The sequence below is a fragment of the Lithobates pipiens genome, unplaced genomic scaffold, assembly GCF_037356315.1.
Source record: "Lithobates pipiens isolate NorthernLeopardFrog02 unplaced genomic scaffold, aLitPip1_a1.2 Scaffold_23, whole genome shotgun sequence".
Classification (NCBI taxonomy): Eukaryota; Metazoa; Chordata; class Amphibia; order Anura; family Ranidae; genus Lithobates; species Lithobates pipiens.
In genome coordinates this window covers 64,487,840-64,515,743 of record NW_027507785.1, presented here as the reverse complement: position 1 = coordinate 64,515,743, position 27,904 = coordinate 64,487,840, and the positions used below count along the sequence as shown (strand labels likewise).

Sequence of the window (27,904 nt, the reverse complement as noted above, 5' to 3'; positions counted from 1 at the left end):
CATCTTCCCCTCACTCGCCTCCATATCTTACAGGAGTCAGGATGCGATTGCCTCCGCCGCTGCTGACGGCTCAGGTAAGCGGTGCAGGGCACTGGATCACGACGGGAAGGGCCCTCTTCCGCCACCGATAAAAGTGATCTCGCTGTGAATCTCCCGCAGAGACCACTTTTATCTTGTAGCGGACCGCTCGCTGAAGAAGGGGATACCGGGGTTATGGCAGATATTTTGTGTGACAACCATTATTTTCCAGCACTGCCTTAACCCTCTTGGGAATGGAGTTCAATCGAAAATACAGTGAGGGAAAAAAGTATTTGATCCCCCGCTGATTTTGTACATTTGCCCACTGACAGAGTAATGATCAGACTATAATTTTAATGGTAAGGTTATTTTAAGAGTGAGAGAAAGAACAACAAACAAATCCAGAAAAACGCATTTCAAAAAAGTTATAAGTTGATTTGCATTTTAATGAGTGAAATAAGTATTTGATCCCCTATCAGCAATATTTCTGGCTCCCAGGTGTATTCTATACAGGCAACTCTTAAAGGGAGTGCTCCTAATCTTACCTTGTTACCTGTATAAAAGACACCTGTCCATAGAAGCAATCAATCCGATTCCAATGTCTCCACCATGGTAAAGACCAAAGAGCTGTCCAAGGAGGTCAGGAACAAGTTTGTTGACCTACACAAGGCTGGAATGGGCTACAAGACCATCACCAGGCAGCTTGGTGAGAGGGTGACAACAGTTGGTGCAATTATTTGCCAAATGGAAGAAACACAAAATAACTGTCAATCTCCCTCAGTCTGGGCTCCATGCAAGATCTCACTTCATGGAGTTTCAATGATGAGAATGCTGTGGAATAATCCCAGAACTACATGAAAGAATCTTGTTAATGATCTCAAGGCAGCTGGGACCATAGTCACCAAGATAACAATTGGTAACACACTACGCCATTAAGGACTGAAATCCTGCAACGGCTGCAAGGTCCCCCTGCTCAAGAAAGCAAATGTACAGGCCAGTCTCAAGTTTGCTAATGCAGATCTAAATGATTCAGAGGAGAATTGAGTGAAAGTGTTGTGGGCAGATGAGACCAAAATCAAGCTCTTTGGCATCAACTCATCTCTCCGTGTTTGGAGGAGAAGGAATGCTGCCTATGACCCCAAGAACACCGTCAAACATGGAGGTGGAATCATTATGCTTTGGGGGTGTTTTTCTGCTAAGGGGACAGGACAACTTCAGCACATCAAAGGAACGATGAATGGAATCATGTACCATCAAATCTTGGATTAGAACCTCCTTCCCTCCGCAAGGGCATTGAAAATGGGTCATGGATATGTATTCCAGCATGACAATGACCCAAAATACATGGCCAAGGCAACAAAGGAGTTTCTCAAGAAGAAAGGGAGCTGAAGGCTTGAGTTACCAAACATCAGCTTTGAAACCTTAATGACTTGGAGCTGATTTGAAAAGAGGAGTGGGACAAAATCCCTCCAGAGATGTGTGCAAACCTGGTGGCCAATTACAAGAAATGTCTCAACTCTGCCAACAAGGGTTTTGCCACCAAGTACTAAGTCATGTTTTGCAAATGGCTCACATACTTACTTCACTCATTAAAATGCAAATCAATTTATAACTTTTTGAAATGCATTTTTCTAGATATTTTAGTTATTCTGTTTCTCACTCTTAAAATAAACCTACCATTAAAATGATAGACTAATCATTTCTTTGTCAGTTGGAAAAGGTACAAAATCAGCAGGGGGTCAAATACTTTTTTCCCTTTACTGTACAGTGCCTTGCAAAAGAATTGACCCCCTTGGCTTTTTACCTATTTTGATACATTACAGCCTTTTGTTTTTTTGTTTTTTTTAATCTGAATTATATGTGATGGATCAGAACACAATAGTCTAAGTTGGTGAAGTAAAATTAGAAAAATATATACATAAAAATATTTTTCAGAAATAAAAAACTGATAATTGGCATGTGTGTATGTATTTACCCCCTTTGTTATGAAGTCCATAAAAAGCTCTGGTGCAAGCAATTACCTTCAGAAGTCACATAATTAGTGAAATGATGTCCACCTGTGTGCAATTTAAGTGTCACATGATCTGTCATTACATATACACACCTTTTTGAAATGCCCCAGAGGCTGCAACACCTAAGTAAGAGGCACCACTAACCAAACACTAGGATGGGTTAAGGCAGTGATGGGTTAAGGCAGGTTAAGGCAGTGCTGGAAAATCATGGTGGCCACACAAAATATTAACACTTTGACTCACTTTTGTTGCCAGCGGTTTAGACATTAATGGATGTGTGTTGAGTTATTTTGAGGGGATAGAAAATTTTCAGTTATACAAGCTGTACACTCACTACTTTACATTGTAGCAAAGTGTCACTTCAGTGTTGTCACATGAAAAGATATAATAAAATTTTACAAAAAAAAAAAAAATATATATATATATATATATATATATATATATATATATATATATATATATATATGAGCCCATTTCACTTTGTGCTGCTTATCTGATTGAATAGGGGTGTGTCATAGCAGTCGAGGTGGTAAAACAACTTTGGGGCACTAGACTAGTCTCAGAGGGCTTACCCATTCAGCAGCTCCTTCGGGGGTCACATGTAATACTTAGATAGGGTTCACATTTCTATATGTAACTAGGTTATGGTCATCTAAACCTGTAGTTCTCAGCAGTCATGTTTCTTCTACACTATAAAAGGTCTGCTGGTTAATATGGGATTCCTCACATTATTTCTCTTTTTACTCTTCCTTGATAAATGTATGTATTTATGGAGAAGGACTTCTGTGTATTGTTTCTCTTGCTAAGTAACTCTGTTATACTATTTTTTTTTTTTTTTTTTTCCCACAGTGATCTATGCTGTAGGTGGACCCGCTCATGGTCTTCCCATTTACATATAAGTCCAAGTCATATTCGGACTGTACTCGTGATGACGATTCTGAAGGACATCTCTGGTGCGCTACAACAGCGAATTATGATGAGGACAAGAAGTGGGGATACTGTACACGTCATTGTAAGTGTTGTTTGCTCTTATTGATGATATGCTCATCATCCTCACTGCAGCCTATGGCCTGTGGCACTGATCTAGTGAGAATATGCCAACAGGGCAGTTGAATAGAAGTTGATCTATTGATCGACTTATATTTCACCACAATGGCCACACAGGGATCGAAATTTGGCTGGTCCCTGCTGAACTGCCCAAATTTTGATCCATGTATGGGCAGCTTTAGAGAGTTACAGACATATTATATACATACACATATACATACATACAATACTATAGCCCCGATCTTAGTACTGGAAGACAACTTGGTACTGCTGCTGAAGAGGTTTTCATCCTTTTCTTTTCTCAATAGCCGCAAAAGATATAAATGTAATTTATGTGTACCATATGTCCCTGCAAACTTAGAGATTACCTTGTTGTAAATGTGACAATGACGTCGCCACTAGCCTGTGCAGACAGCTGAGCTGAGGGAGGTGCACAGCAGGGGACACCTACTATAGGCACCTACAGGAGGGGGCGGAGACAAAACCAATCAGCCTGCACAAGGCGATGAATCAACAGTGACTGGTCTTTAAGAAAGCTTCTGCATGGAGTGGAAGTTTCTTAATGGATTACTGCACAGATCTGGAAGAAATACACAATGCGCACCAAGATCCCAATAAGAATACACATGCCTCTTTTAGTCAGACAATTCTTCCTTATCTTGGAGTTCAAATTTACGATTTATTTTTTTATTTTTTTGGTACATAGCAAAGAGGAATAATAAAGTATAACCCAAAGCAGCCAGAACAATGATAGGTGATTTTACTATGTGTACCAGGATGGGTAACTGAGCGAATTATCAGGCACTAACTTGCCTCTTCTATCAACCAGACATGTGTGATTCGTTACTTTACTAATAAAAATAAAAAAAAATTTAATTGTTATTCAGAGATTTGGATGTATCTGAATCTCCAAATCACAATAGTAACGAAATTCAATGACTTTGAAATAAATGATAAAGAAACAACAAATTAATTCACATTCATTTGGATGACATAATGCATCAGCTTGGGCCTTTTGTTAGCATTCAAAATATTGTAACAACAGGGCCAATGACCTGAATTGATCCAGATCTATTTTGTTTTTAGGTTGCATTAACATTTTTCATTATTATGAAAAATACGCTACATGTGACGTGGAAATATATTGCAATAATTACAGATTCCTACTTATTGTGTTTGGGTTGGATGGAGGTGAATCCATCAGAATCTCAGAATCATGATCTAAAGAATGAAACAAAATGAATTTCAGATTCATTTGTTAAGATTTTGAGATTCTGATGGATCCACCTCCGTGCAACCCAAACAGAGTACATAGGTTAGGGTGACCAGACATCCCCGGCTTCCGGGGACAGTCCCTGGATTGAGGATACAGTCCCCGAACCAAGTCTGTCCCCGGTTTTGTCCCTGGATTGCATTTGAACAGGGGCTGGGGCAATTTCAAAAACGGTCAGTGCAGAATAAAAAAAAAAAAATCTGAATTACAACCCCCCCACCCCCGCTCTGCCGCTCCTACTAGCTTAGGGGGTGGGGTGTATTTTTTTCATTATCTGTGCCCCTTTTAGTTTAGGGTGTGTGCCCGTTCCACTCCTGCTCGCATGTTCTTCTGCCTTGGCTCAAGTCCCGGCCAGCCACGTGCCCATCTCCTTGCCTTCCCTGGCCAAGTGATCTTCCTCCGCTCCCCACCCAGTAGTAGCCAGGGGCCCGGAGAGTAAGACTTGACAGGCTGTGAGGGGGGCGGTGACGGGCAGAGAGTCGATAATTGCGGCCATTACTAGTAAAAAAAAAATATGTCCCTGGATTTCATTTAAAAAATCTGACCACCTTAACATAGGTAATCTCCAAGGTAACAAATTAACATGTTAAAAATAATATAGCCAATCTCTCAAAACGACTTCTGAAATACAAATTGATTTGGAACAAGGAATATATATGTAAGAAAGAAGGAAAGTGCATAAAATAGGTAAAGGACGTGCTAGCTGCACACCCCTAAATATTCTGGAGAGAATGAAAGGATAAGTTCCCCTTGGGGTTTTCAGGCAGCAACAAGAAGCAGAAATAAATTTGTAAAAAATATATTTGTTTTATTGGTTCAAAGGCTTACTCGCCATCATAGATTTAAAATACAGGCTCTGGTATATATTATTACAGCATATCAATGGATAAAAGGTATATGCAACACTAAATGCGGAAATGGTTACAGGAACAATTTACAAATACATCAATTTTTCAAAAATTGCAAATAACACCCAGGCTACCCCAATGCATTTCGACCTTCAAAGAGTCAGGGCCTTCTTCAGGGGGGGAAAAAACAACAAAGCCCAAGCGAAAAGAGTAATTGTATTGTGTATTCTGCAAATAATCAGAGGAAAAAAGACTTTCAATATAATGGGTTTTTACCAAAAATGTATTAATTATCATAACTTATTTCAGTGATATTTACCAATTCCACCAAACCGTTACTGTTCAACCAGAGATTTTTATTAAAATCTGAAAAAAGAGAAATTTGTGCCTTCTCTCAAAGGGTCATCCTGGATCCACTGCCCTGCTGTTATGGCCCTCCTTAGCCACCCACTAGGTTGGAAAAAAGAGGGGGGGGGGAGGGAACAGAGGAAAATGACTTCACGGGGTCATCGATCGCTAGCTTACAAGAATTGACAGTATCTGGAGTTTTCCCCAGGGGGACCAGAGGAACAGAGGAGGAGGTTCTTGGCACACACTAGGTGGCCGCACCTAAAAATAATAATAAAATATAATGAGATATAGAGCAAATATATCGCAAAAAAATATATATGTATTTTAACTGAATGTTTGACTAATGTGTTGCACCGTTGTGCTATTCTACAAGAGCGTATGTGAATGAAAATGAAGATAACAAAGTAGAAAGGGAGTAATACCCAAATGGTATTTATGCTAATAATAAACAGGTGTAGTCACCACAGTGATAATCGACATTGTCATGAAATAGTGTGGGTGTTCAAAAACAATTAACTAGTGGTTCAACCAAACCAAGGTGTGTGAATGTGTGTGAAAGAAATAAAGCTGAAAAGACTAGCATAGGTGTGTATGCTTAAACCACTGACCCCATCAGTGTGTAATGAAGTGCCTGAGAATGTGATGATATGAATGGTGATGAAATATGTTAACTAAAAGGATATTAGTAGCATTAGTAAATAGTAATGTATTACCTGTGTATTGTATCTGCTGCACTTATTTTGTAGTCTGCAGATAAATAAATTAGCCCCTTATTGCGAATAACGAAAAAGCCCACAGTGCCGCAGCAACCCTACAGCTAAATATAAAATAGTATAGTTACAAAACTTTACATTATATCAATAGAGAGAGACACACAGGAAGGGGAGATGTCCCTCTTCAACAATCTCCATACCTGTTTCAATGATCTGTCTGGTGTGCTGTTCCAGGACTCGGATAGAAAAGTCCTGACTATTGCACCTTATTTATATCACTTACTTAATTAGTTCAATTGAATGTAGGTGGGGTTCTCCTCCTTCTTTTTGAGAGTGTGCCTATTCTCCGCCCATCCGCTGCTCCCCTCAGCCACCAGAGCCATAATTATGGCTCCTGTCAGATCCTCGGCGTTCCGGAAGGCAAACAATGCCCCGGAAATGCCGTCGTCTCCGACAACCTGCGTGACGTCGCGATAATGCGCCTGCGCAATGCAATACTCCCCATGAAGCCCGGGGAGAGCCCGCGCAGGCGCACTGCGCAAACAGCGACGTCCGGCGGCGATCACGGAATGCCGCCAGCACGGGACTTACTACCCCCAGCCAAACCTAGCCGAGGGAATCCGGGGACAGGAAGCAATAGGAAAATGCTCCCTCCTCCCCTCCCCGTGCCGGGAAGCCAGCGAGACCCCCGATATGGTCCAACCTCAATAAAGACAGCAGATCCTTAATGCCCAGAGGGAATCACATAAGATGACAGTGCACAATACAAATATAGTACAAATACAATAAAAATATCGGTAATACACAATATTGTCAAAGTAATGAATACCACCATTGTTGTTTCACTGCTTCTTCCATGGTATGTGTTAATAATAATTCAATTATGATCCTGGAAGAGAGGAGGGGACGAGAAGGGGGGAGGGGAGGAGACAGACAAGGGAAAGAAGGGGGGAAAAAAGGAAAAGGAAAGCAGAGGGACAGCGACTGAGCCCACACAGCGACAATGTTGAAATTCAACCAAAGAATATATTTCTTTGCATTCACTAGCATTGTTTGGGTTTTCTTTTTAATCTATCGTCTTACTGCCTTAGCTCGTTTTTACCTGAGGTAAAACCTTTTAGAAAAGGTACGAACGAGATTGCCTCATTGAGGCCCGGATATTGTGTAGCCTGAAGTGAATGTATCCCCTTTTGTTCAATTTGTAGCAATGTCTTATTCCAATAACCGCCTCGTTTGGGAATATGTACCCTATCTAGGGCGGTGAAAATAATTTTTGGCATGATATAATCGTGATTCGTGACCGCATGTCTACCAAGGGGAAGGTAGATGTTACCAATTTGCATACTGTATGCGTGTTTTGAAATTCTGCACCAGAATTTTTGTTTGGTCTTTCCTATGTAGTAGGCCCCACACTCACAGGTCATCAAGTATACGACCCCACAAGTCTGGCAATTCACAAAATGTTTAGGTTGATAAATTCGGCCATTGGGTAACTTGAATGTTCTATCTTTTCTTATTAATGGACAGTGTGCACAACTGCCACATGGAAAGGTACCCAAAGTTGTACAGTGTTTTTTATTAGTCAGATCTATGAACTCACTCCTTACCAGCCTGTCCTTTAGCTCGTTTGTACGTGATTGAGGGAAAGGGAGACACAAAGTGCCTGACTATCTTGTCATCTCTTAAAATTGACCAATCTCTTTTAATTATAGTATTAATCTCTTTATGCTGTACGGAAAAACGTGTTATAATGCGAGTCTTCTCATCTTTTAGATTTTTGCCACTTTTCGACTTCAATAGTAAGGAATCTCTAGTTTGCCCAATGGTTGAATTATACGCCCGACGAAGGCATTTGCGACTGTAGCCGCGATCCAGTAAACGACTTTGAAGATTGTTTGCTTCAATTTTGAATGATACCTCACTAGAACAATTTCTTCTCAGGCAAAAGTATTGTCCATACGGTATAGAATTTATTAGGGGATGGGGATGGAAACTGTCTGCATGCAATACTGTATTGCCAGCAGTGGTTTTTCTGTACAAGGTAGTAGAAAGATTACCTGACGAGTCCAATTCTACCTTGACATCCAAGAATGTCACAGATTTGACATCATAGTTTAGGGTGAATTTTAAATTAAACTTATTGATATTAAGTAAATCATAAAACTCAAAAAGAGTCTCCCTTGAGCCTCCCCAGATGATGATGTCATCAATGTACCTGAGCCAGATAAACACCTGGCCCAGGTCCCCGACGAGGCCCCCATCATCGGAGAGAAATCTTTCCCACTCCCCCAGGTACAGATTGGCGTAGGATGGGGCACAGCATGTCCCCATCGCTACGCCCTGCACTTGGAAGAAGTGGGAACCATCAAAGGAAAAGTAATTGTCATTTAGAATGTAATCTAAGCCATTCAGAATGAATGTATTGAATGACCTGTCCTGGTGAGAGTTTTGGATCAAAACATCGTGGATGGAAGAGAGGCCCATATTATGCGGGATGGAACAATATAAAGATTCCACATCGATGGTAACAAGAAGTGCCTCAGGCGGTAGTTCGAGTGTTTTAATTATTTGCAAAAAGTGAATAGTGTCCTTAACATAGGATGGTAAGGCTCTTACATAAGGTTGCAGATATGAGTCTATGACTCTGCTTAGATTTTCGGAAATACTTCTGTTGCCTGACACTATAGGGTGTCCCGTAAGATCACCCAAACCCTTGTGTACCTTAGGAATACTGTAGAAAACTGCCATTTTTGGATATTTTGTTCGAATATATTCGTATAGCTGATTATCCATGATAGCCTCTTTGTACTCTGTGTCTATTAAATCATAAAATATGCAGTATGATTTTTCTATGTATCTTGCTTGTGTGATTTTATACCATTCTTTGTTGTCAAGAATTTTTTCGGCACATAGAGCGATATGCGGCGCTGTCCATCAGCACCACATTACCACCCTTGTCTGATGGTTTAATTGTAACAGTCTTTTTAGATAATAGTGTGCATAATGCCTTATTTTCATTGTCAGGTAAATTTCTTACTGTGCAGCGACTGCACTGGATTTTCGCAATGTCTCTTAACACTTGTTTGACAAAAATATGTACACTGGAGTTGGTAATTAAGGGAGGAAATTTAGATGAAGGTTTTTTGAACCTCAATCTAGGATTCGAACTAGGTTGATTTGTCTCGGCTAGTAGGGCTTCTAGATCCACTTGATCAATGAGATCTACCGTATTGTTCTCATTATATAATAGTGTCAAATCGCGAAGAGCCTTAAATTCTCACATAGAGTATTTAGACCAATCATCCTGATCAGTTACCTTGCATTGTTGAGGTGTATATTGACATTTTAACAATAGTTTTCTTGCAAACAAGTGCAAATCCGTGACAAGCTCAAAAACGTCAAAATTTTGTTCAGGACAGAAGCTGAGACCTTTACACAGTAGTCTCGTCTCAGCTAGTGTAATCGTCTGAGATGATAAGTTAATTACATTTTGTGATTGGGTCAGGGATGACTCAAATGAGTTTCCATTCCTCTTCCCAATTGATTGTTGAGTGGGGAGTGCACTCCCCGGGTAAAGTTTAAAGTCGTTTGTGTGGTTGTACATTCAGAAGTGTTAGAGGGGCGATTCCTTACGAAAGTAGCATCTGATAATGACGAGTCCGATTCACCCAACCCCGTTTGCAAAGAACCACCCTCTCGGGGTGCTAATGGAGAATTTTCATTAGTTATGTCCATAGTACGTTTTTTATGGTCCTGTTCCATGGAGCTTCTGTTGTTCCTGCTCCTTTTCTGGCGTCCCCGCCTCCTTTGGTTTGGATTTAAATTTGTCTGAGGAGAGGATGATCGAGATTGGTGGTATCTTTTGTGATTTTGAGGCCGATCTCGTGGGCGCCCTCTAAATGACGTGGTAGTGTGGGTTGACCATTTATATGCCTTACCCTCTGAGAAGGATATTTTATCCCTTCAGAATTTCGTTTCCTTATTTTGTAAAATATTTTTGTTGTAAGAGGAAAGATGTTCCTTCAATTGTGTATATAGCTTAAAATACAGCGTATGGTACTTGAATTGTGCCAGCTGTGTTTCCAGGATAATAATTTCCCGATCGATGAGAGCTATTTGTTTTGTATACTCTTTAATCAATATAGTCATCATGGTCTGTGAACAATTTTGTAAATTATTTTCCCACTCCTTCTTACACTCGTCACTAATTTGTTCTAAATTGGGAAAAATTTGAACCCTCAATCCGTATGGATTGATACTTTCTGTGATGTATCGGTCAAACGATTTCACATGCCAAAAAAGAGCAGACTTTTTTTCTAATAAACGTGTAAATTTACGTATTAGTGAAGAAATTTGAGTTTCTACCTGATCGCCTTGTTCAAAATCAGTCTCGTAACCGGACATAAGCTGGGTCCATTCATCCCCCTGAAAAGCACTCATCATAGATGAAGCAGGTTAACAACAATGGGGTAAAGTGGAATACAATGTTTACAAGAACAGTATAACAATTGTACAAAATATATTACACAGTCACTGCGCACAACCATCTCCCTCCTCCACTCCCCCTCCTCCCCTCTCCCCCTCACACCCCCTCCCACCTCACATACCAGAGACCATATTCAAGCTCGTATGCACAAAAATTGGGGAAATGGTGTTTAACCACCGATATTTACTAAATGTAAGAAAGAAGGAAAGTGCATAAAATAGGTATAGCTGCACACCCCTAAATATTCTGGAGAGAATGAAAGGATAAATTCCCCTTGGGGTTTTCAGGCAGCAACAAGAAGCAGAAATAAATTTGTAAAAAATATATTTGTTTTATTGGTTCAAAGGCTTACTCGCCATCATAGATTTAAAATACAGGCTCTGGTATATTATATATTATTACAGCATATCAATGGATAAAAGGTATATGCAACACTTAATGCGGAAATGGTTACAGGAACAATTTACAAATACATACATTTTTCAAAAATTGCAAATAACACCCAGGCTATCCCAATGCATTTCGACCTTTAAAGGAATATATATGAAACAAATCTGAAAATACGAAAACAATTTTAAAATTAATCACAATCAGTGTGAACTAACCAAAAGAGAACTGGACCTACAATTATATTTTTTTCCTGTGGGAATTACAGGAACAGGTCTTGTCGGTGGCTTGTTTGGGCGCTTTTGCACCCCTGAAATGCATTGAATATACAGTTCCCTGCAAAAGTATTCACCCCCTTGCCATTTTTTGTGTTATGTTGCATCATTTAATTTACAGAACATGCCCACAGCTTTGAAGATTTTTTTTTTTATTGTGAAGCAAACAACAAATAGGACAAAATAACAGAAAAAAAACTCAATGTGCACAACTATTCACCCCCCTAAAGTCAATACTTTGTAGAGCCACCTTTGGATAAGTCTCTATGAGCTTGCCACATCTTAGCACTGAGATTTTTGCCCATTCCTCCTTGCAAAACTGCTCTGTTCTAGTGTTTATCAAACACCCACGTTACAAAAGTGTGGCAATTCTCTAACCAATACTCATACGAGTTAACAGTAATATCGTAGAATATAGGATCCCATATATATGCTGGTAGGCAGTAGAACAAAATGTATCAAATAACAAATAACAAACAACAAAGAAAGGTGAGCGGGAAAGAGAGAAGAAAAAGAAAACAAAAAAGGAAGGGAAGGAAACAGGTTTTTGCTATGGCCTGACCTGCGTGAGGTCTAAAGGACGTATAGAGTTGGATAGTTATATGGATTCATTGAGAAACACTGTCTTTCCAAATCTTCCAGTGGGTATCAAATCATTTTTTGTTGTCCCCCCCTAATCGCCAGCAATGACTCATATACGCAATGGGTCTGAGTAATTTTAATCACTTCTAATGCATTAGGGGCTTCGTTGGATTTCCAGTGCTTGGCAATTAGTGATTTGGCTACTAAGATGATATGAGTAATCACTATGCGGAATTCTGGGGGGGATTTTTTAATACCTACATTTAAAATTGCCAAAGCTGCGGTAGGTGGTGTTAAGATCCCTGTGATCCTAGAGATGGTGTGAAATATATTTTTCCAAAAGCTGGTTAAGTTTTTGCAGCTCCACATCATGTGGTATAAATTACCTACCGCTCCACAGTTTCTCCAGCACATCCGCCTGGAGTGTCATTGCTTCTCTCCAGACTGAGGCTCTTTTGGTCGGGTGATTTAAGCCGTGAACATTAAGGGACACTATTTTCCGTACCATTGTGGACGTTTAGGAAAAGATAAAAGCAATACCTTATGATAAAATACCAAGATGTTCTGACAGTCGTATGTTGACAAGCTGACAGCTGGACCTCAGGGTGAGCTGACGGGGTTTCAAGGAGTCGCAGGTCACCACGGTCATAGTTGAAAGGTTTCTCTTATGATTTGGTTGAATAAGCTGAGTCGTCTTTAGCAGGTCAGACCAAGAATGTGAGGAGATAAGTAGGGTACAAAAAACAGGAAGAAAGAAAAAAAACACATAATGAAAACAGAGAGGTAAAAAGGAAGTTTCTGAGGAGAATCTGGGGGCAGAATAACTGCCCATTTTCTCAACGGGGGATAGAAAATCCTGCTAATAGCTCCAAGGTTTTAAGGGAATCCAATGGTGCCGGTGAGTGAGTGAATAAATGAGGGCACTCCAGAAGTTTAGGTTTTGTTCTTGTATTTACTCTTATGTTTGTATGACACCAGTTGCCATAAATCTTGAGTGTCCACCTTTGCTGAGGTGTGGGGGGGATCCTGTATTTGATCCGGAATAATATCCAGTGACCTAAGGAACTTAAGACTTTCTTCTAGTGTGGCGATCACAGTGGTTTTGCCATCTTGGGTCACAATTAATTTTGTAGGATATCCCCAGTGATATAGGATCTTATGATTACGTAGCGCTTTAGTTACGGACAGTAGTGACTTACGTATTTGCATCGTATGTTGGGAAAGGTCAGTAAATGTGAGAATCTCTCTGGTGGCTGTGTATTTTTGTGGAAAGCCATCATGAACTGTTTAGTTTGTAAAAAATGGATGCGTATGAGAACATCTCTAAGGATGTTATCAGGGAGATGCAGCAGCTTTGGGATACGGTGGATTCGGTCGATGACCAGATCCGAGGCAGAGGGTAGAAATGCTGATAGGAGGTCTGGCATATTCCTGTAGCTGTGCTGGCTGAACCGTTTCTGGGATCCCTCACAGCTTAATGTTCCTTCTTGCCCTGTCCTCGAGATCTGCTAGTTTAGCTTTAAGCATGACAATGTCCTCCGCCTGTTCCTCATGTGCGTCTACTAAGATGTTATGAGAAGATGCAAATTCTCCCATTTTCTTTTCCACATGGGTTATTCTGCCACCCAGTTCCCCTACTTCAGATTTTAAGGTGTTCATACACTGTAGCATGTCTGCATGTAGTGAACTCCTGAGAGAAATAAGCATGTCTTTTTAGAGTGGTGTCAGACAGCGGCTTGTTAGTGGTAGGGAAATCAGTGATGCATTCAGCCAATTCTCTTATGTCATCCAGTGTTTCCTGCCCCGTGCTTACCTGTGGAATGGCAGTGGACAGACGGGGTTTAAATTTAGCCGGGCTGCAGGCGATCGGTGTGGAGGTCTCCGGCGAATAGTGGGATGAACCCTCGGAAGTGCCTGGGCTGGACGAGGCTGAGCTGGGGCCTCCAGCCGATAACGGAGAGCTCCGCAGGTCGCTGCGCCATTTTGGAGAGGATCGCGGCCCGCCGGTGCGAAGAAGTCCGGCAATCTTTTCGGTTGGATCGATTGTTTCCTCTTGCGGGCCATCCCGTATTGATCTCTGGGTGTCCAGTGAAAAGATGAGCGGTGTCAGCGGTACCAGAAGTCCCCGAATTGCTGCGGATTCCCAGAGCTGGAGCGTAGCAGAGAGACTAAGCGTCCATACTCTCGCGTGGTAGCCACGCCCCCCTTACATGTTTCCCCTTAAACCACTCAAGTATTGCTTTAGTAGTGTGTTTGGGGTCCTTGTCCTGCTGGAAGGTGAACCTCCGTCCTAGCCTCAAATCACACACAGAGTGGTACAGGTTTTGCTCAAGAATATCCCTGTATTTAATGTGGTTGTAAACCCTTACAACACACTTTGACCTACAGGTAAGCCTGGATTAAAGGTCCAAGAAATATCTCCTAAACCTATACGGTTTAGGAGATATTTGCCCGAAGACAGGCACAGCTGTCTACAGTGCATGCGCCGTAGACAGTGGCGTGCAGGCGCACTGAGCGCGGCATCGTCAACGACGAAGATGCCGCGAGTGTCGGCATGCGCAAGGGAGTGACGTCATCGCAGCTTCGCCGAATGACAGCGGCGGAGCTGCGAGACCCCACCAAGAAGATGGATGGGCCGGACTACAGGGGACAGCGGTGACTTCGCTGGCTCCTGTGTCAGGTAAGTGACACATAATGGACTACTATGCGATGCATAGCAGTCCATTAGGCTTTGCCTTTGCAGGGAATGAAAGAAGTAAACTCATCAGAGTTTACTTCCTCTTTAACGCCCTTCATTTTTCCCTCAACTCCGACCAGTTTCCCAGTTCCGACTGCTGACAACATCCCCACTGATGCAGCCACCACCATGTTTCACTGTGGGGATGGTGTTCTTTGGGTGATGTGGTGTGTTGGGCTTCCGCCAGACATAGCGTTTTCTTTGATCGCAAAAAAGTAAAATTTTAGTCTAATCGGACCGAAGCACCTTCCTTTATACATTTTGGGAGTCTCCCACATGCCTTTTCGCAAACTCAAAATGTACCATTTTGTTTTTTGCCTAAAATAATGGCTTTCTTCTGACTAGTCTGCCATAAAGCCCAACTCTATGGAGCGTATGGCTTATTGTCATCCTATGTACAGATACTCCATTCTCTACTGTGGAACTCTGCAGCTCCTCCAGGGCTACCTTAGGTCTCTGTGCTGCCTCTCTGATTAATTCCCTCCTTGCCCGGTCCATGAGTTTTGGTGTGCAGCCGTCTCTTGGCAGGTTTGCTGTTGTGCCATGTTCTTTCCATTTGGTTACGATAGATTTGATGGTGCTCCTTTGGGATCATCAAAGATTTGGATATTTTGTTATAACCTAACTCTGGCTTGCACTTTGCAACAACATTGTCCCTTACTTGTTTGGAGAGTTCCTTGGTCTTCATGGCAGTGTTTGGTTAGTGGTGCCTCTTACTTGGGTGTTGCAGCCTCTGGGGCATTTCAAAAAGGTGTGTATATGTAATGACAGAGCATGTGACACTTAAATTGCACGCAGGTGGACATCATTTCACTAATTATGTGATTTCTGAAGGTAATTGCTTGCACCAGAGCTTTTTATGGGCTTCATAACAAAAGGGGTAAATACATACGCACATGCCAATTATCAGTTTTTTTTATCTTTTTTTTTCTGAAAAATATTTTTATGTATATATTTTTCTAATTTTACTTCACCAATTTAAACTATTGTGTTCTGATCCATCACATATAATTCAGATTAAAAAAACAAAAAACCAAAGGCTGTAATGTATCAAAATAGGTAAAAAGCCAAGGGGGTGAATTCTTTTGCAAGGCACTGTACAATAAGGGAAAAAAGTATTTGACCCCCCTGCTGATTTTGTACCTTTTCCAACTGACAAAGAAATGATTAGTCTATCATTTTAATGGTAGGTTTATTTTAAGAGTGAGAAACAGAACAACTAAAATATCTAGAAAAACGCATTTCAAAAAGTTATAAATTGATTTGCATTTTAATGAGTGATGTAAGTATGTGAACCATTTGCAAAAGATGACTTAGTATTTGGTGGCAAAACCCAGCAATCAGAGTTGAGAGGTTTCTTGTAGTTGGCCACCAGGTTTGCAAACATCTCTGGAGGGATTTTGTCCCATACCTCTTTTCAAATCCTCTCCAAGTCATTAAGGCTTCAAAGCTGATGTTTGGTAACTCAAGCCTTCAGCTGCCTCCACATTATTTCCATGGGATTAAGGTCTGAAAACTGGCTAGGCCACTCCAGGACCTTAATGTGCTTCTTCTTGAGAAACTCCTTTGTTGCCTTGGCCATGTATTTTGGGTCATTGTCATGCTGGAATACCTATCCATGACCCATCTTCAATGCCCTTGCGGAGGGAAGGAGGTTCTAACCCAAGATTTGATGGTACATGATTCCATTCATCGTTCCTGTAATGCAGTGAAGTTGTCCTGTCCCCTTAGCAGAAAAACACCCCCAAAGCATAATGTTTCCACCTCCATGTTTGACGGTGTTCTTGGGGTCATAGACAGCATTCCTTCTCTTCCAAACACGGCGAGTTGAGTTGATGCCAAAGAGCTTGATTTTGGTCTCATCTGCCCACAACACTTTCACTCAGTTCTCCTCTGAATCATTTGGATGTGCATTAGCAAACTTGAGACTGGCCTGTACATTTGCTTTCTTGAGCAGGGGGACCTTGCAGCCGCTGCAGGATTTCAGTCCTTCATGGCGTAGTGTGTTACCAATTGTTATGTTGGTGACTATGGTCCCAGCTGCCTTGAGATCATTAACAAGATTCTTTCATGTAGTTCTGGGATTATTCCACAGCATTCTCATGATCATTGAAACTCCATGAAGTGAGATCTTGCATGGAGCCCAAACTGAGGGAGATTGACAGGTATTTTGTGTTTCTTCCATATGGCAAATAATTGCACCAACTGTGGTCACCCTTCCACCAAGCTGCCTGGCGATGGGTCATGTAGCCCATCCCAGCCTTGTGTAGGTCAACAAACTTGTTCCTGACCTCCTTGGACAGCTCTTTGGTCTTGACCATGGTGGAGACATTGGAATCTGATTGATTGCTTCTGTGGACAGGTGTCTTTTATACAGGTAACAAGGTAAGATTACTCCCTTTAAGAGTTACCTGTATAGAAGACACCTGGGAGCCAGAAATCTTGCTGATAGGGGATCAAATACTTATTTCACTCATTAAAATGCAAATAAACTTAACTTTTTTGAAATGCGTTTTTCTGGATTTGTTTGTTCTTTCTCTCACTCTTAAAATAAACTTACCATTAAAATTATAGTCTGATCATTACTTTGTCAGTGGGCAAATGTACAAAATCAGCGGGGGATCAAATACTTTTTTCCCTCACTGTATTTCTGATTGTACTCCTGACTTTCAATGGACTAAAGTTGTAATTGGACCTCTTAGCATTGGTGTAGCATTTCAATTTAAATTCTCATTACATTACACTACAAGTCAAAGAGACTGTGAAGATCCTTTAGGATGTAAAAGCCGTCTGCCCAGGAACAAGATTTACTTAATCATCAATACCTTACGATACCAATAATAGCAAGATAACCCTGCAGGTCCAGCACTATCTTTCCCCTTTCCTCAACTGTTCTGTAAACCACAAACATTCCTCCCTGAATAAAGGAAGAACAATTTTTAGTCCTAATCAGGAAAGCAGCCTGGGTGACAATCCAGATGTAGCACCCTGGTGTTTAGGCAGGGTTGCTAACCAATTTAGTTTGCTAGGTAGTAATTATCCTGGTTAATTGTTAGGAGATCCACTGATTTCCCCCTAATTCTGGAATTGCTGCACTTTTCTCTTCTTTCACTAAGTGGCATTGTAGCTGGTGACATTAGTTAGACAAGGGCATAGCAAGGACAGAATATGAATGGATGGAGTGTCTCAGCCAATGGGCAAGGGTTTCTTTAAGCTTATTGGCCTGCTGGGAGAGCCTATTTATTTAGGTGGAGTCAGGTGATCGGGGTTCTGTGACACCTGGATGGCTGTCTGGATGGATGTGTGTTATGTCGCCCCGGGCTGCTAGGCTACCCTGTTTCCCCTAAAATAAGACCTAGCGTGATTGTCGGTGTTGGCTGCAATATAAGCCCTACACCCCAAATAAGCCCTACTCTGTTTCCTCAAAAATAAGCCCTACCCTGAAAAGAAGACCTACAAGGACTTTAACTAGGGCTTATTTGGGGGGTAGGGCTTTTATTGCAGCTATCACCAACAATCACACTAGGTCTTATTTTAGGGGAAACAGGGTAGAAGCCTGAGGCCTATCCAGGAACAGAAGCAGGGTAGGGTTGTGACTGCAGGATTGGAGTCCAACCGAGTTGAGAAGATTCAGCTGCAGGAGGAACCAGTTGTGGTCAGAGGTAGAGGGGGAGCTGTCGCCTCTAGGGTACCATCCACCTTGTTACCGGAGACTACTGTGAGTAAGCTGAAGCAAGTACCTGAGCAGTCTTCTTACCAGCCGGGGATGGTGAAGAAGTGGTAAAGCATTAGGAAGAGCCAAGCCAGGGACCCAGCAGGATAGCGGGGGTGATGCTTTAGGAGTATAGCTGTGGAAAAGTGACCACTGGGATCCGGAAGTCTAGGGAGAGACTATGAGCTCAGTGAGTGAAAATATACAGCGGGATACTGTGAGATAAGTAAAAGGACTGTTCTGTGTTACCAAGAGTTATGTACAACTGCCGTTAGTGACTGTTGCAAGATTAGATGCCATAGGAGACAACGTACTACCTATACAGAAGTGTTATCTGGCTGGAAGCCTTACACTGCATAACTGTCTATCTATAGAAGACTCGGAGTCTGACAATTACCATTGAATCTACTCAAGGGTGTCCTGGCCCTAACCCTCTCTACCCCAGTTCTGTTAAAAGACAATAAATCTTTTGTTTTCAAAAAGTGACTGGCGCCCATCATTCTTCTTGCATCACACCCACCATGCTTGTTAACCCACTCCAAGAAAGGATGTCAGCTCTCCCTAACCCTTGAGGTCACCATTAGGCCTCTAGGGCGCCGGGACCTTGCTACTAGGGATGAGCTTCGTGTTCGAGTCGAACGTACGTTCGATTCGAACATTGGCTGTTCGTCCGTTCGGCGAAGTCCGAACATTTTGGTCCGTTCGCGTCAAATTCGTGTGGCGCTGACGGCCCACAATGCACTGCGATGGCGCAGTGCATTGCTGGCTCATGATTGGCCAAGCATGCACTGTGACCCCGCATGCTTGGCCAATCGCAGCGCCAGCAGCGAGGAGAGCCATGATTGGCCACAGGCACCCAATCATAGCTCAGGCTGTGTAGTGCATGCCCCACACTATATAAGGCCGCCAGCGGGGCGGCCTCGTGTAGTGTGTTGGCGTCTGAAGCAGTGTGTGTGTTCTGTGTACCTTCAACACAGTACACACCGATCGTTTTCGGCCGATTTTCGATCTTGCTGTTGTGTAGTGGTTATTGTCTGCGTGCCCTGACCGCAGTATACACCGCTATATTCACCTCACCTATATAGCTAGTGATCTATATTTTATAATAGAGCTTGCAGTCAGTAGTGTTAGGAGATAGTAGGTGCTGTCTGCGTGCTCTGTACCCAGTACATACCGCTATATCCACCTACATAGCTGTTTTCTATTTGAGACCACTTGCCATCTGCAGGAGTTATTGGAAGTTGTGTGTGCCTCCAGCACAGCACAGTATACATCTGTATATACCCCTTTATCTCTGGTGTTCTCTGGTTATTGTCTGCGTGCCCTGACCGCAGTATACACCGCTATATTCACCTCACCTATATAGCTAGTGATCTATCTTTTATAATAGAGCTTGCAGTCAGTAGTGTTAGGAGATAGTGCGTGCTCTGTACCCAGTACATACCGCTATATCCACCTACATAGCTGTTCTCTATTTGAGCCCACTTGCCATCTGCAGGAGTTATTGGAAGTTGTGTGTGCATCCAGCACAGCACAGTATACATCTGTATATACCCCTTTATCTCTGGTGTTCTATAATAAAGGCATCTGCAGGAGTTAGTGGGTGTTGTGTGCCTCTAGCACAATATACACTACCCAACTGCTTTTTTACCCAACTCCCTTCAGGCCATTACCATGTCTGGAAGGCCAGCAAGGAGAGGCAGACAGGCGCGAGCCGATAAAAGAGGCCAAGCAGACTCTGTGTCTAGAGACAACAGTGCTGGTCGTGGACGCGGTGCATTGTCATCAGCACGTGGCCATGGGACACGCTTGTCCTTCTTTTCGGCAGCTGGACATGTTGAACCGCAACATGCCAACGACTTGGTAGAGTGGATGACCAAGCCCTCTTCATCCTCCTCATCCTCTCTCACCCAGTCTCAGGGTACTAGCAAAGCAGCTGCCAACGCATCGTCTTCCCTCCTCTCAATGTCATTATCAGTGACTCCTTCCCTAGACCCACCACGTCCTCCTGAGGAGTCTCCTGAACTGTTTGAGCACAGTGTTGGGTACATGCTCCAGGAGGATGCCCAGTGTTTTGTGGGCTCTGATGATGACACTCAGCTAGAGGAAGGCAGTAGCGTGAGCGCAGAGAGAGGGGATGCTCAAGAAGGACAGCAATCTGGCAGTCATGTTCCACAAGCTGCAGCATACTGCCAGGTTTGCTACAGCGATGAAGAGGGAGGGGATGATGAGGACACTGACTCCACGTGGGTGCCTGGAAGGAGGGAGGAGGAGGAGGAGGAGGAGGCACATGTCCAACGAGGCAGGATGCCCTCCGGGGGCCAGCTTAGGGGCAGCACACCGACTGAATCACACCGCAGAGCTCCGCCTGCGCAGAGCGCTTCCTCTGCGCGTTATTCTAAAAGTTCTTTGGTGTGGGCCTTTTTTGAGACGAGTGCATCAGATCGCACCGCTGCTATTTGCAACATATGTCTCAAGCGTATCTCACGTGGCCAAAACATCAGCCGCTTGGGCACCACATGCTTGACCAGACATATGTTGACCTGCCATGCAGCTCGTTGGCAAGCGTACCTCAAAGACCCACACCAAAGAACAAAGCGGACCTCTCCTTGCTCCTCATCAGCTGGCATCTCCAACCCCACTAGACCTTCAGTCCTCTCTGAAACCTGCTCTGAGAGGAATGAAGGTGTAGAATTAGGTGTGTCACAGCCAAGTGCTTCCGGGAACTCTGCTAGCGGTACACCCACGTCTGATTATAGCAGGCAAATGTCCCTGCCCCAGCTGCTGGACCGGCGGAAGAAGTTCACTCCCAGCCATCCACATGCCCAGCGGTTGAATGCTAGCTTGGCTAAATTGCTAGCACTTCAACTGCTGCCTTTTCAGTTGGTAGACTCGGCCCCCTTCCGTGAGTTTGCACAATGTGCGGTTCCTCAGTGGCAGGTCCCCAAATGCCACTTTTTCTCACGGAAGGCGATTCCGGCTCTCTACCGGCATGTGGAAGGCAATGTCCTTGCCTCGCTGGACAGGGCGGTCAGCGGTAAGGTGCATATTACCGCTGACTCATGGTCCAGCAGGCATGGACAGGGATGTTACCTGTCTTTCACGGCCCATTGGGTCACTCTTCTGGCAGCTGGGAAGGATGCAGGACAAGGTGCAGTAGTGTTGGAGGTTGTTCCGCCACCACGCCTCCAAAATGCTACTATTGGTTGTGACACACCTCTCTCCTCCACCCCCTCCTCTTCTTCTTCCTCCATGGCCTCTTCCAGTGCTCTGTCCTCAGAACCAGCGGTGCTCCGTAGGTGTTCCAGGGGCTACGCAAGTACGCAGGCAAAACGATGCCATGCCGTGCTTGCGCTGGTTTGTTTGGGGGACAGGAGCCACCCTGGGGCGTATGTTTTGTCAGCTCTGCAGGGGCAGGCCGAGACGTGGTTGACTCCACGCCAGCTTAAGCCAGGAATGGTGGTTTGCGACAATGGCACCAACCTCCTCTCCGCCCTCCGACAGGAACAACTGACCCATGTGCCCTGTGTAGCTCACGTCCTTAACCTGGTGGTGCAGCGGTTCTTGGGCAAGTACCCCGGCTTACAGGATGTCCTGAAGCAGGCTAGGAAAGTCTGTGTGCATTTCCGCCGATCATTTAATGCCTGTGCTCGGCTGGCTGAGCTCCAAAAGGAGTTGAACCTGCCCAAGAACCGCCTTATATGTGACATGCCCACCAGATGGAACTCAACATCGGCCATGCTGCAGCGGCTTCAGAGGGCCATCAATGAGTACCTGTGCGACTACGGCACCAGGACAGGGTCAGGGGAGCTCGGTTTTTTCTCACCACGCCAGTGGGGCATGATCAGGGATGCATGCACTGTCCTGTCACCGTTTGAGGAGGCCACAAGGATGGTGAGCAGTGACAGTGCATGCATCAGTGACACTGTACCTCTTGTCCACCTCTTGGAGCATACGCTGCGTGGAATAATGGACAGGGCACTTGAGGCAGAACAGAGGCAGGAAGAGGAGGACTTCCTTGCCTCTCAAGGCCCCCTTTATCCAGACAGTGTTCCTGCTGTGCCACCCATCACACAGGAAGAGGATGAGGAGGAGGAGGAGGATGATTGTGTCAGCATGGAGGTGGAGGCTGGCACTCAGCATCAGCAGCAGCAGCAGCAGTCTTGTAGGGATGATTTACAGTCCCAAGAAACACGTGGACTTGTACGTGGCTGGGAGGAGGTAGCTGCGGATCATGTTGTCCTTAGTGACCCAGAGGACTCCGGACCGAATGCCTCAGCTAACCTACGCTGCATGGCCTCCCTGATCCTGCAAAGCCTGCGGAAGGATCCTCGTATTCTTCGGATCAAGGAGAGGGACCATTACTGGCTGGCCACTCTCCTTGATCCACGGTACAAGGGTAAGGTTGCCGACCTTATCTTGCCATCGCAGAGGGAGCAGAGAATGAGACATCTCCGGGAGGCCTTGCAGAAAGGTCTGTGCAACGCGTTCCCAGAGACTGGGAGGTTACAAACTCCTGGTCCTGGACAACGTGTTGCTGAGGCATCGGTCAGAAGGAGCGGTGGAGAAGGTGGCCGTCTGACTGATGCTTTCAGACAATTTTTTAGTCCGCAGCCCCAAGGTATGATCGGTTCCAGCACCCATCGCCAGCGTCTGATTTACATGGTGCAGGAATACCTAGGGGCAAGGTCAGACTTGGACACCTTTCCCACCGAAAATCCTCTGGCTTACTGGGTCTTGAGGATGGATCACTGGCCAGAGCTTGCACAGTATGCAATTGAGCTACTGGCCTGTCCTGCATCCAGCGTTCTTTCGGAACGCACCTTCAGTGCTGCTGGTGGCTTTGTTACCGATCACAGGGTGCGCCTGTCCACCGAATCAGTTGATCGACTGACCTTCATCAAGATGAATCAGTCTTGGATCACCCACAGCTACCAAGCACCTGAAGTTGATGTAACCGAATAATCTTTTTTGAAATATCACATCCCTTCAAGACTGCCTATGCTGATGCTGAGTGACTGTCCTGTTATGTTGATTGTCTATCCTCTTCCTCCTCCGCTGATATGTTGGAAGAACATTTCTGGTTCCGGTTGATGGCATCAGCCCAATTTTTCTGCCCCTTTTTAACAGGGGCGTTTAAGTACAATTTTTGATGCAATGCTTGGCAGCAGGGCTAATTCCTGCAATAAAACAAGAGTATATGGGAGAGGTTGCAGTGTGGTGGCACTAGCACCAGTGCCTAAGGCCCAATTTTTCTGCCCCTGTTTAACAGGGGCGTTTAATTAAAATTTTTGATGCAATGCTTTGCAGCAGGGCTAATTCCTGCAATCAAACAAGAGTATATGGGAGAGGTTGCAGTGTGGTGGCACCAGTGCCTAAGGCCCAATTTTTCTGCCCCTGTTTAACAGGGGCGTTTAATTACAATTTTTGATGCAATGCTTTGCAGCAGGGCTAATTCCTGCATTAAAACTAGAGTACCGTATATACTCGAGTATAAGCCGAGATTTTCAGCCTCTTTTTTGAGGCTGAAAGTGCCCCCCTCGGCTTATACTCGAGTCATCGCTGTCTGCCCGCTCGATCAGCGTGTCGAGCAGACAGACAGCGGCCATTCTGATTCAAAAGCCGCGCCTCCGGCTCCGCCTTCGCCTGTGATAGGCGGAACACTGAATTTCCCAGCAGCCTGTGTTCCGCCTATCACGGGCATCCGCTCATCCTCGTACTACGGACGAGGATGATACGACGTCCGTGATAGGCGGAACACAGGCTGCTGGGAAATTCAGTGTTCCGCCTATCACAGGCGAAGGAGGAGGCGCGGCTTTTGAATTTTACAATGGCCGCCAACGAAGAGGGCACGGGACGGAGGCAAGGCAACGCACGGCACGGGACAGGACGGGACGGGACGGGACGAAGGCAAGGCACGACACGGGACGGAGGCTCGGGACAAAGGTAGGCTGGACACACACACACACACACACACACACACACACACACACACACACACACACACACACACACGGATGGAGACACACACACACGGATGGATGGATGGATGGAGACACACACACAGGGATGGATGGATGGATGGATACACACACACACAGGGATGGATGGATGGATGGAGACACACACACACAGGGATGGATGGATGGATGGATGGATGGAGACACACACACACAGGGATGGATGGATGGATGGACACACACACACACAGGGATGGATGGACGGACACACAGGGATGGACGGACACACAGGGATGGATGGACGGACACACACACAGGGATGGACAGGCATGTCTCACCCTCGGCTTATACACGAGTCAATAAGTTTGCCAGTTTTTTTGGGGGTAAATTGGGGGCCTCGGCTTATATTCGGGTCGGCCTATACTCGAGTATATACGGTATATGGCAGAGGTTGCAGTGTGGTGGCATCAGCACCAGTGCCTAAGGCCCAATTTTTCTGCCCCTGTTTAACAGGGACATGTAATTACAATTCTTGATATAATATTTCACAGGAGGGCCCCTTCCTGTGCCCACCCAGAGTAACGGTGAGGACTTATAGTGTTGTGGCACCAGCGCCACAACCACCAAAGGTCAATTTTTCTACCACTGTTCAACAATGGCATGTAATTACAATTCTTGATATAATTGTTCACAGCAGGGCGCTCCAGCGCCCACCAAGAGTCGCTTTGAGGGCTTACAATGTTGTGGCAAAACCAACACCTTGTTCCGCCATTTCTGCAGAGCATATAGGGCAGGCCCCTACTTTCAAACATCCAATTTACAAACATCTCCTACTTGCAAACGGAAGGAGACAACAGCAAGTGAGATGAAAAAAGATGGACGACAAAACAAATTATACAGGGGTGATAACCCTTCCCTATGTTTTCCAAAAAGCTTAAAAATAGTTTTTTTGACTGGAGCTACACTTTAAAAATGTACCAGTTGAAAATTACAAACAGATTCAACTTAACACAACAAACCTACACAGTCCCTGTCTTGTTTGCACCGCCTGTATACTGCTGTTCTGTATATATATGTATATAGGGCCTGGTGGCCACACGCATTTCCTTTTTTTAATATGGGTACGGGGTTCCCCTTAATATGCGTACAAGACCCAAATAGGCTGGTAATGGGCAGGGAGGGCTACCCATGCCATTTTTCTCAATGATTTTCAACCATATTGCAGGAACCAGATATAACATTAAAACCGCAAGCAGTTTTAAATGGTGTTATTTCCGTTTAATGTCATTTTGTGCAGGGACTGTTCTAAACACGGGAAACACGTGGCACTTCACAGGCATACTACAGACACCCCCCAGGCACCATATTTAAAGGAATATTTCACTTTTTTTTTTTCACTTTAATCGTCATTAAAATCAGTGCTCCCGCCAAAACAGCCATTTTTAAAAACATTTTAGGCATTGACCCATGTCCCCTGGGGCAGGAGCCAGGTCCCCAAACCCTTTTTAGGACAGTATCTTGCATATTAGCCGTTAAAATTAGCACTTTTCATTTCGAACGTTCGAGTCCCATAGACTTCAATGGGGTTCTAACGTTCGTACGAATTTGGGGTCCGTTCGAAAGTTCTGGTGCGAACCGAACCGGGGGGTGTTCGGCTCATCCCTACTTGCTACACATGGATAGTGGAAAAGTGAGTGCAGCCACCCTAAGCCCTTGTACACACGGTCGGAGATTCCGACAACCAAATCCGTCGGATTTTGTCCGTCGGATCTTGTCCGAAACTGTTGCATACACACAGTCGGACAAAGTTGTAGAAAAATCCGATCTTTCAGAACGTGATGACGTAATTTCGTTACGACGGGACTACGTTCAGGCTAGTAGCCAATAGCTTTTGTGTAGGAATTTGATCTGAGCATGCGTGGCACTTTGTCCGATCGGAATTCTCTACACATGACCGGAGTATGTCCTATCGGACCAATTTGTCGGAAAATATTTCCAGCAAGTTGGAAAATTTTGGTCTGACGGATATTCCGACGGAAACAGTCCGATGCATACCACACACAGTCGGATTATCCGACAACACGGTCCGATAGGACACATTCTGACGGATTCTCCGACCATGTGTACAAGGGCTAAGACAGAGTTTGTTACTGCCAGAACTACCAGTTGAAAATAAAGGAAAACAAGCCTGAAATCAATGCAGCCACCCCAGCTAAGGACTGGTCACCTACTAAACAATACAGTTTTAATTTGTAAGATTTTTATGCAGGCATATGTATGTATTTTGAGTGACAAAAGATGAAGTATATCAGAAGAAAATGCATTGGAATTTAAAGAAAAAACGTTTGTTTTTGTTTGCTGTGATTTCTTTTCTTTTTTTTTTTTTGTTTGCACATTGCATAGAGTCTTAAAAGGTCTAATGGTTAATATGTGATTCCTTACATTATTAATCTTTTTACTTTTCCTTGTTAAATGTTTGTATCCATTATAGTTATAGAGAAGAGCTTCTACATATTATTTTCCCTTGCTAGGTAACTGTTACACTTCTTTTCCACAGTGATATATGCTGTAGGTGGAACAGCTAAAGGTGAGCCCTGTGTCTTCCCATTTAAGTATAAGTCCAAGTGGTATCCAGACTGTACCAGTGATGACAGCTCTGAAGGACGTCTCTGGTGCGCTACAACATCGGATTACGAAAAGGATAAGAAGTGGGGATACTGTACACGTAATTGTAAGTGTTGTGTTTGGTGTTGCTGATGATATGCTGATGGTTTAGCAAAGCTCCATACTTATCTCAATAACAGAATAGATGTGAAATATATGGCCCTAGCCCCTATAGATATTATTTATGGTTCTGTTTAAGGAATAGGTATCTGCGTGCCAGCATAAGATCCTATCTTATCCTATTTTTTGCTTTTTCATTGTCCGGTTTTCACATCCTTATGCCGCATACACACGGTCGGAGAATCCGTCGGAATGCGTCTTATCGGACCGTGTCGTCAGATAATCCGACTGTGTGTGGTATGCATCGGACCCAATTTTCCAACATGTTGGAAATATTTCCCGACCAACTGGGCTGGTCGGATGTAATCCGATCATGTGTAGAGAATTTTGATCGGACCAAGTGCCACGCATGCTCAGATCAAATTCCTACATCAAAGCTATTGGCTACTAGCCTGAATGTAGTCCCATCGTAACGAAATTACGTCACCGCGTTCTGAAAGATCGGATTTTTCAACAACTTAGTCCGACCGTGTGTATGCAACAGTTTCGGACACAATCCGTCAGACTAAATCTGACGGACAAAATCCGAGGGATTTGGTTGGTAGAATCTCTGACCGTATGTACAGGGGCTTAGAGTGCAGTGGCGGCCTGTCCATACAAGGCGCAGGGGCGCCTCCATCCTAATCCATGCGTCCGGCCCCTAATATACATGCAGGGCGCTGGACGCATGGATTCCAATGAGGGTTTTTCTTTTTTTAGAAGAGTATGATTAGTATGAT

At 44.1% G+C, this 27,904-nt stretch overlaps 1 protein-coding gene across 4 annotated transcripts in view; it reads left to right on the top strand.

Annotated features, from left to right (window-relative positions):
- LOC143927604 (72 kDa type IV collagenase-like) overlaps positions 1 to 27,904 on the top strand; it is a 76,421-nt gene that overhangs the window by 31,268 nt on the left and 17,249 nt on the right. For 3 of the 4 annotated variants that reach the window (XM_077451766.1, XM_077451765.1, XM_077451763.1), the window contains 2 exons: positions 2,880 to 3,042; positions 26,959 to 27,099. In XM_077451766.1, the coding sequence (XP_077307892.1) occupies positions 2,880 to 2,929 (50 nt within the window). In that variant the 3' untranslated portion in view covers positions 2,930 to 3,042; positions 26,959 to 27,099. Of the gene's footprint in view, positions 1 to 2,879; positions 3,043 to 26,958; positions 27,133 to 27,904 lie in introns of those variants that run through there. The other variant, XM_077451767.1, reaches the window with a different exon arrangement.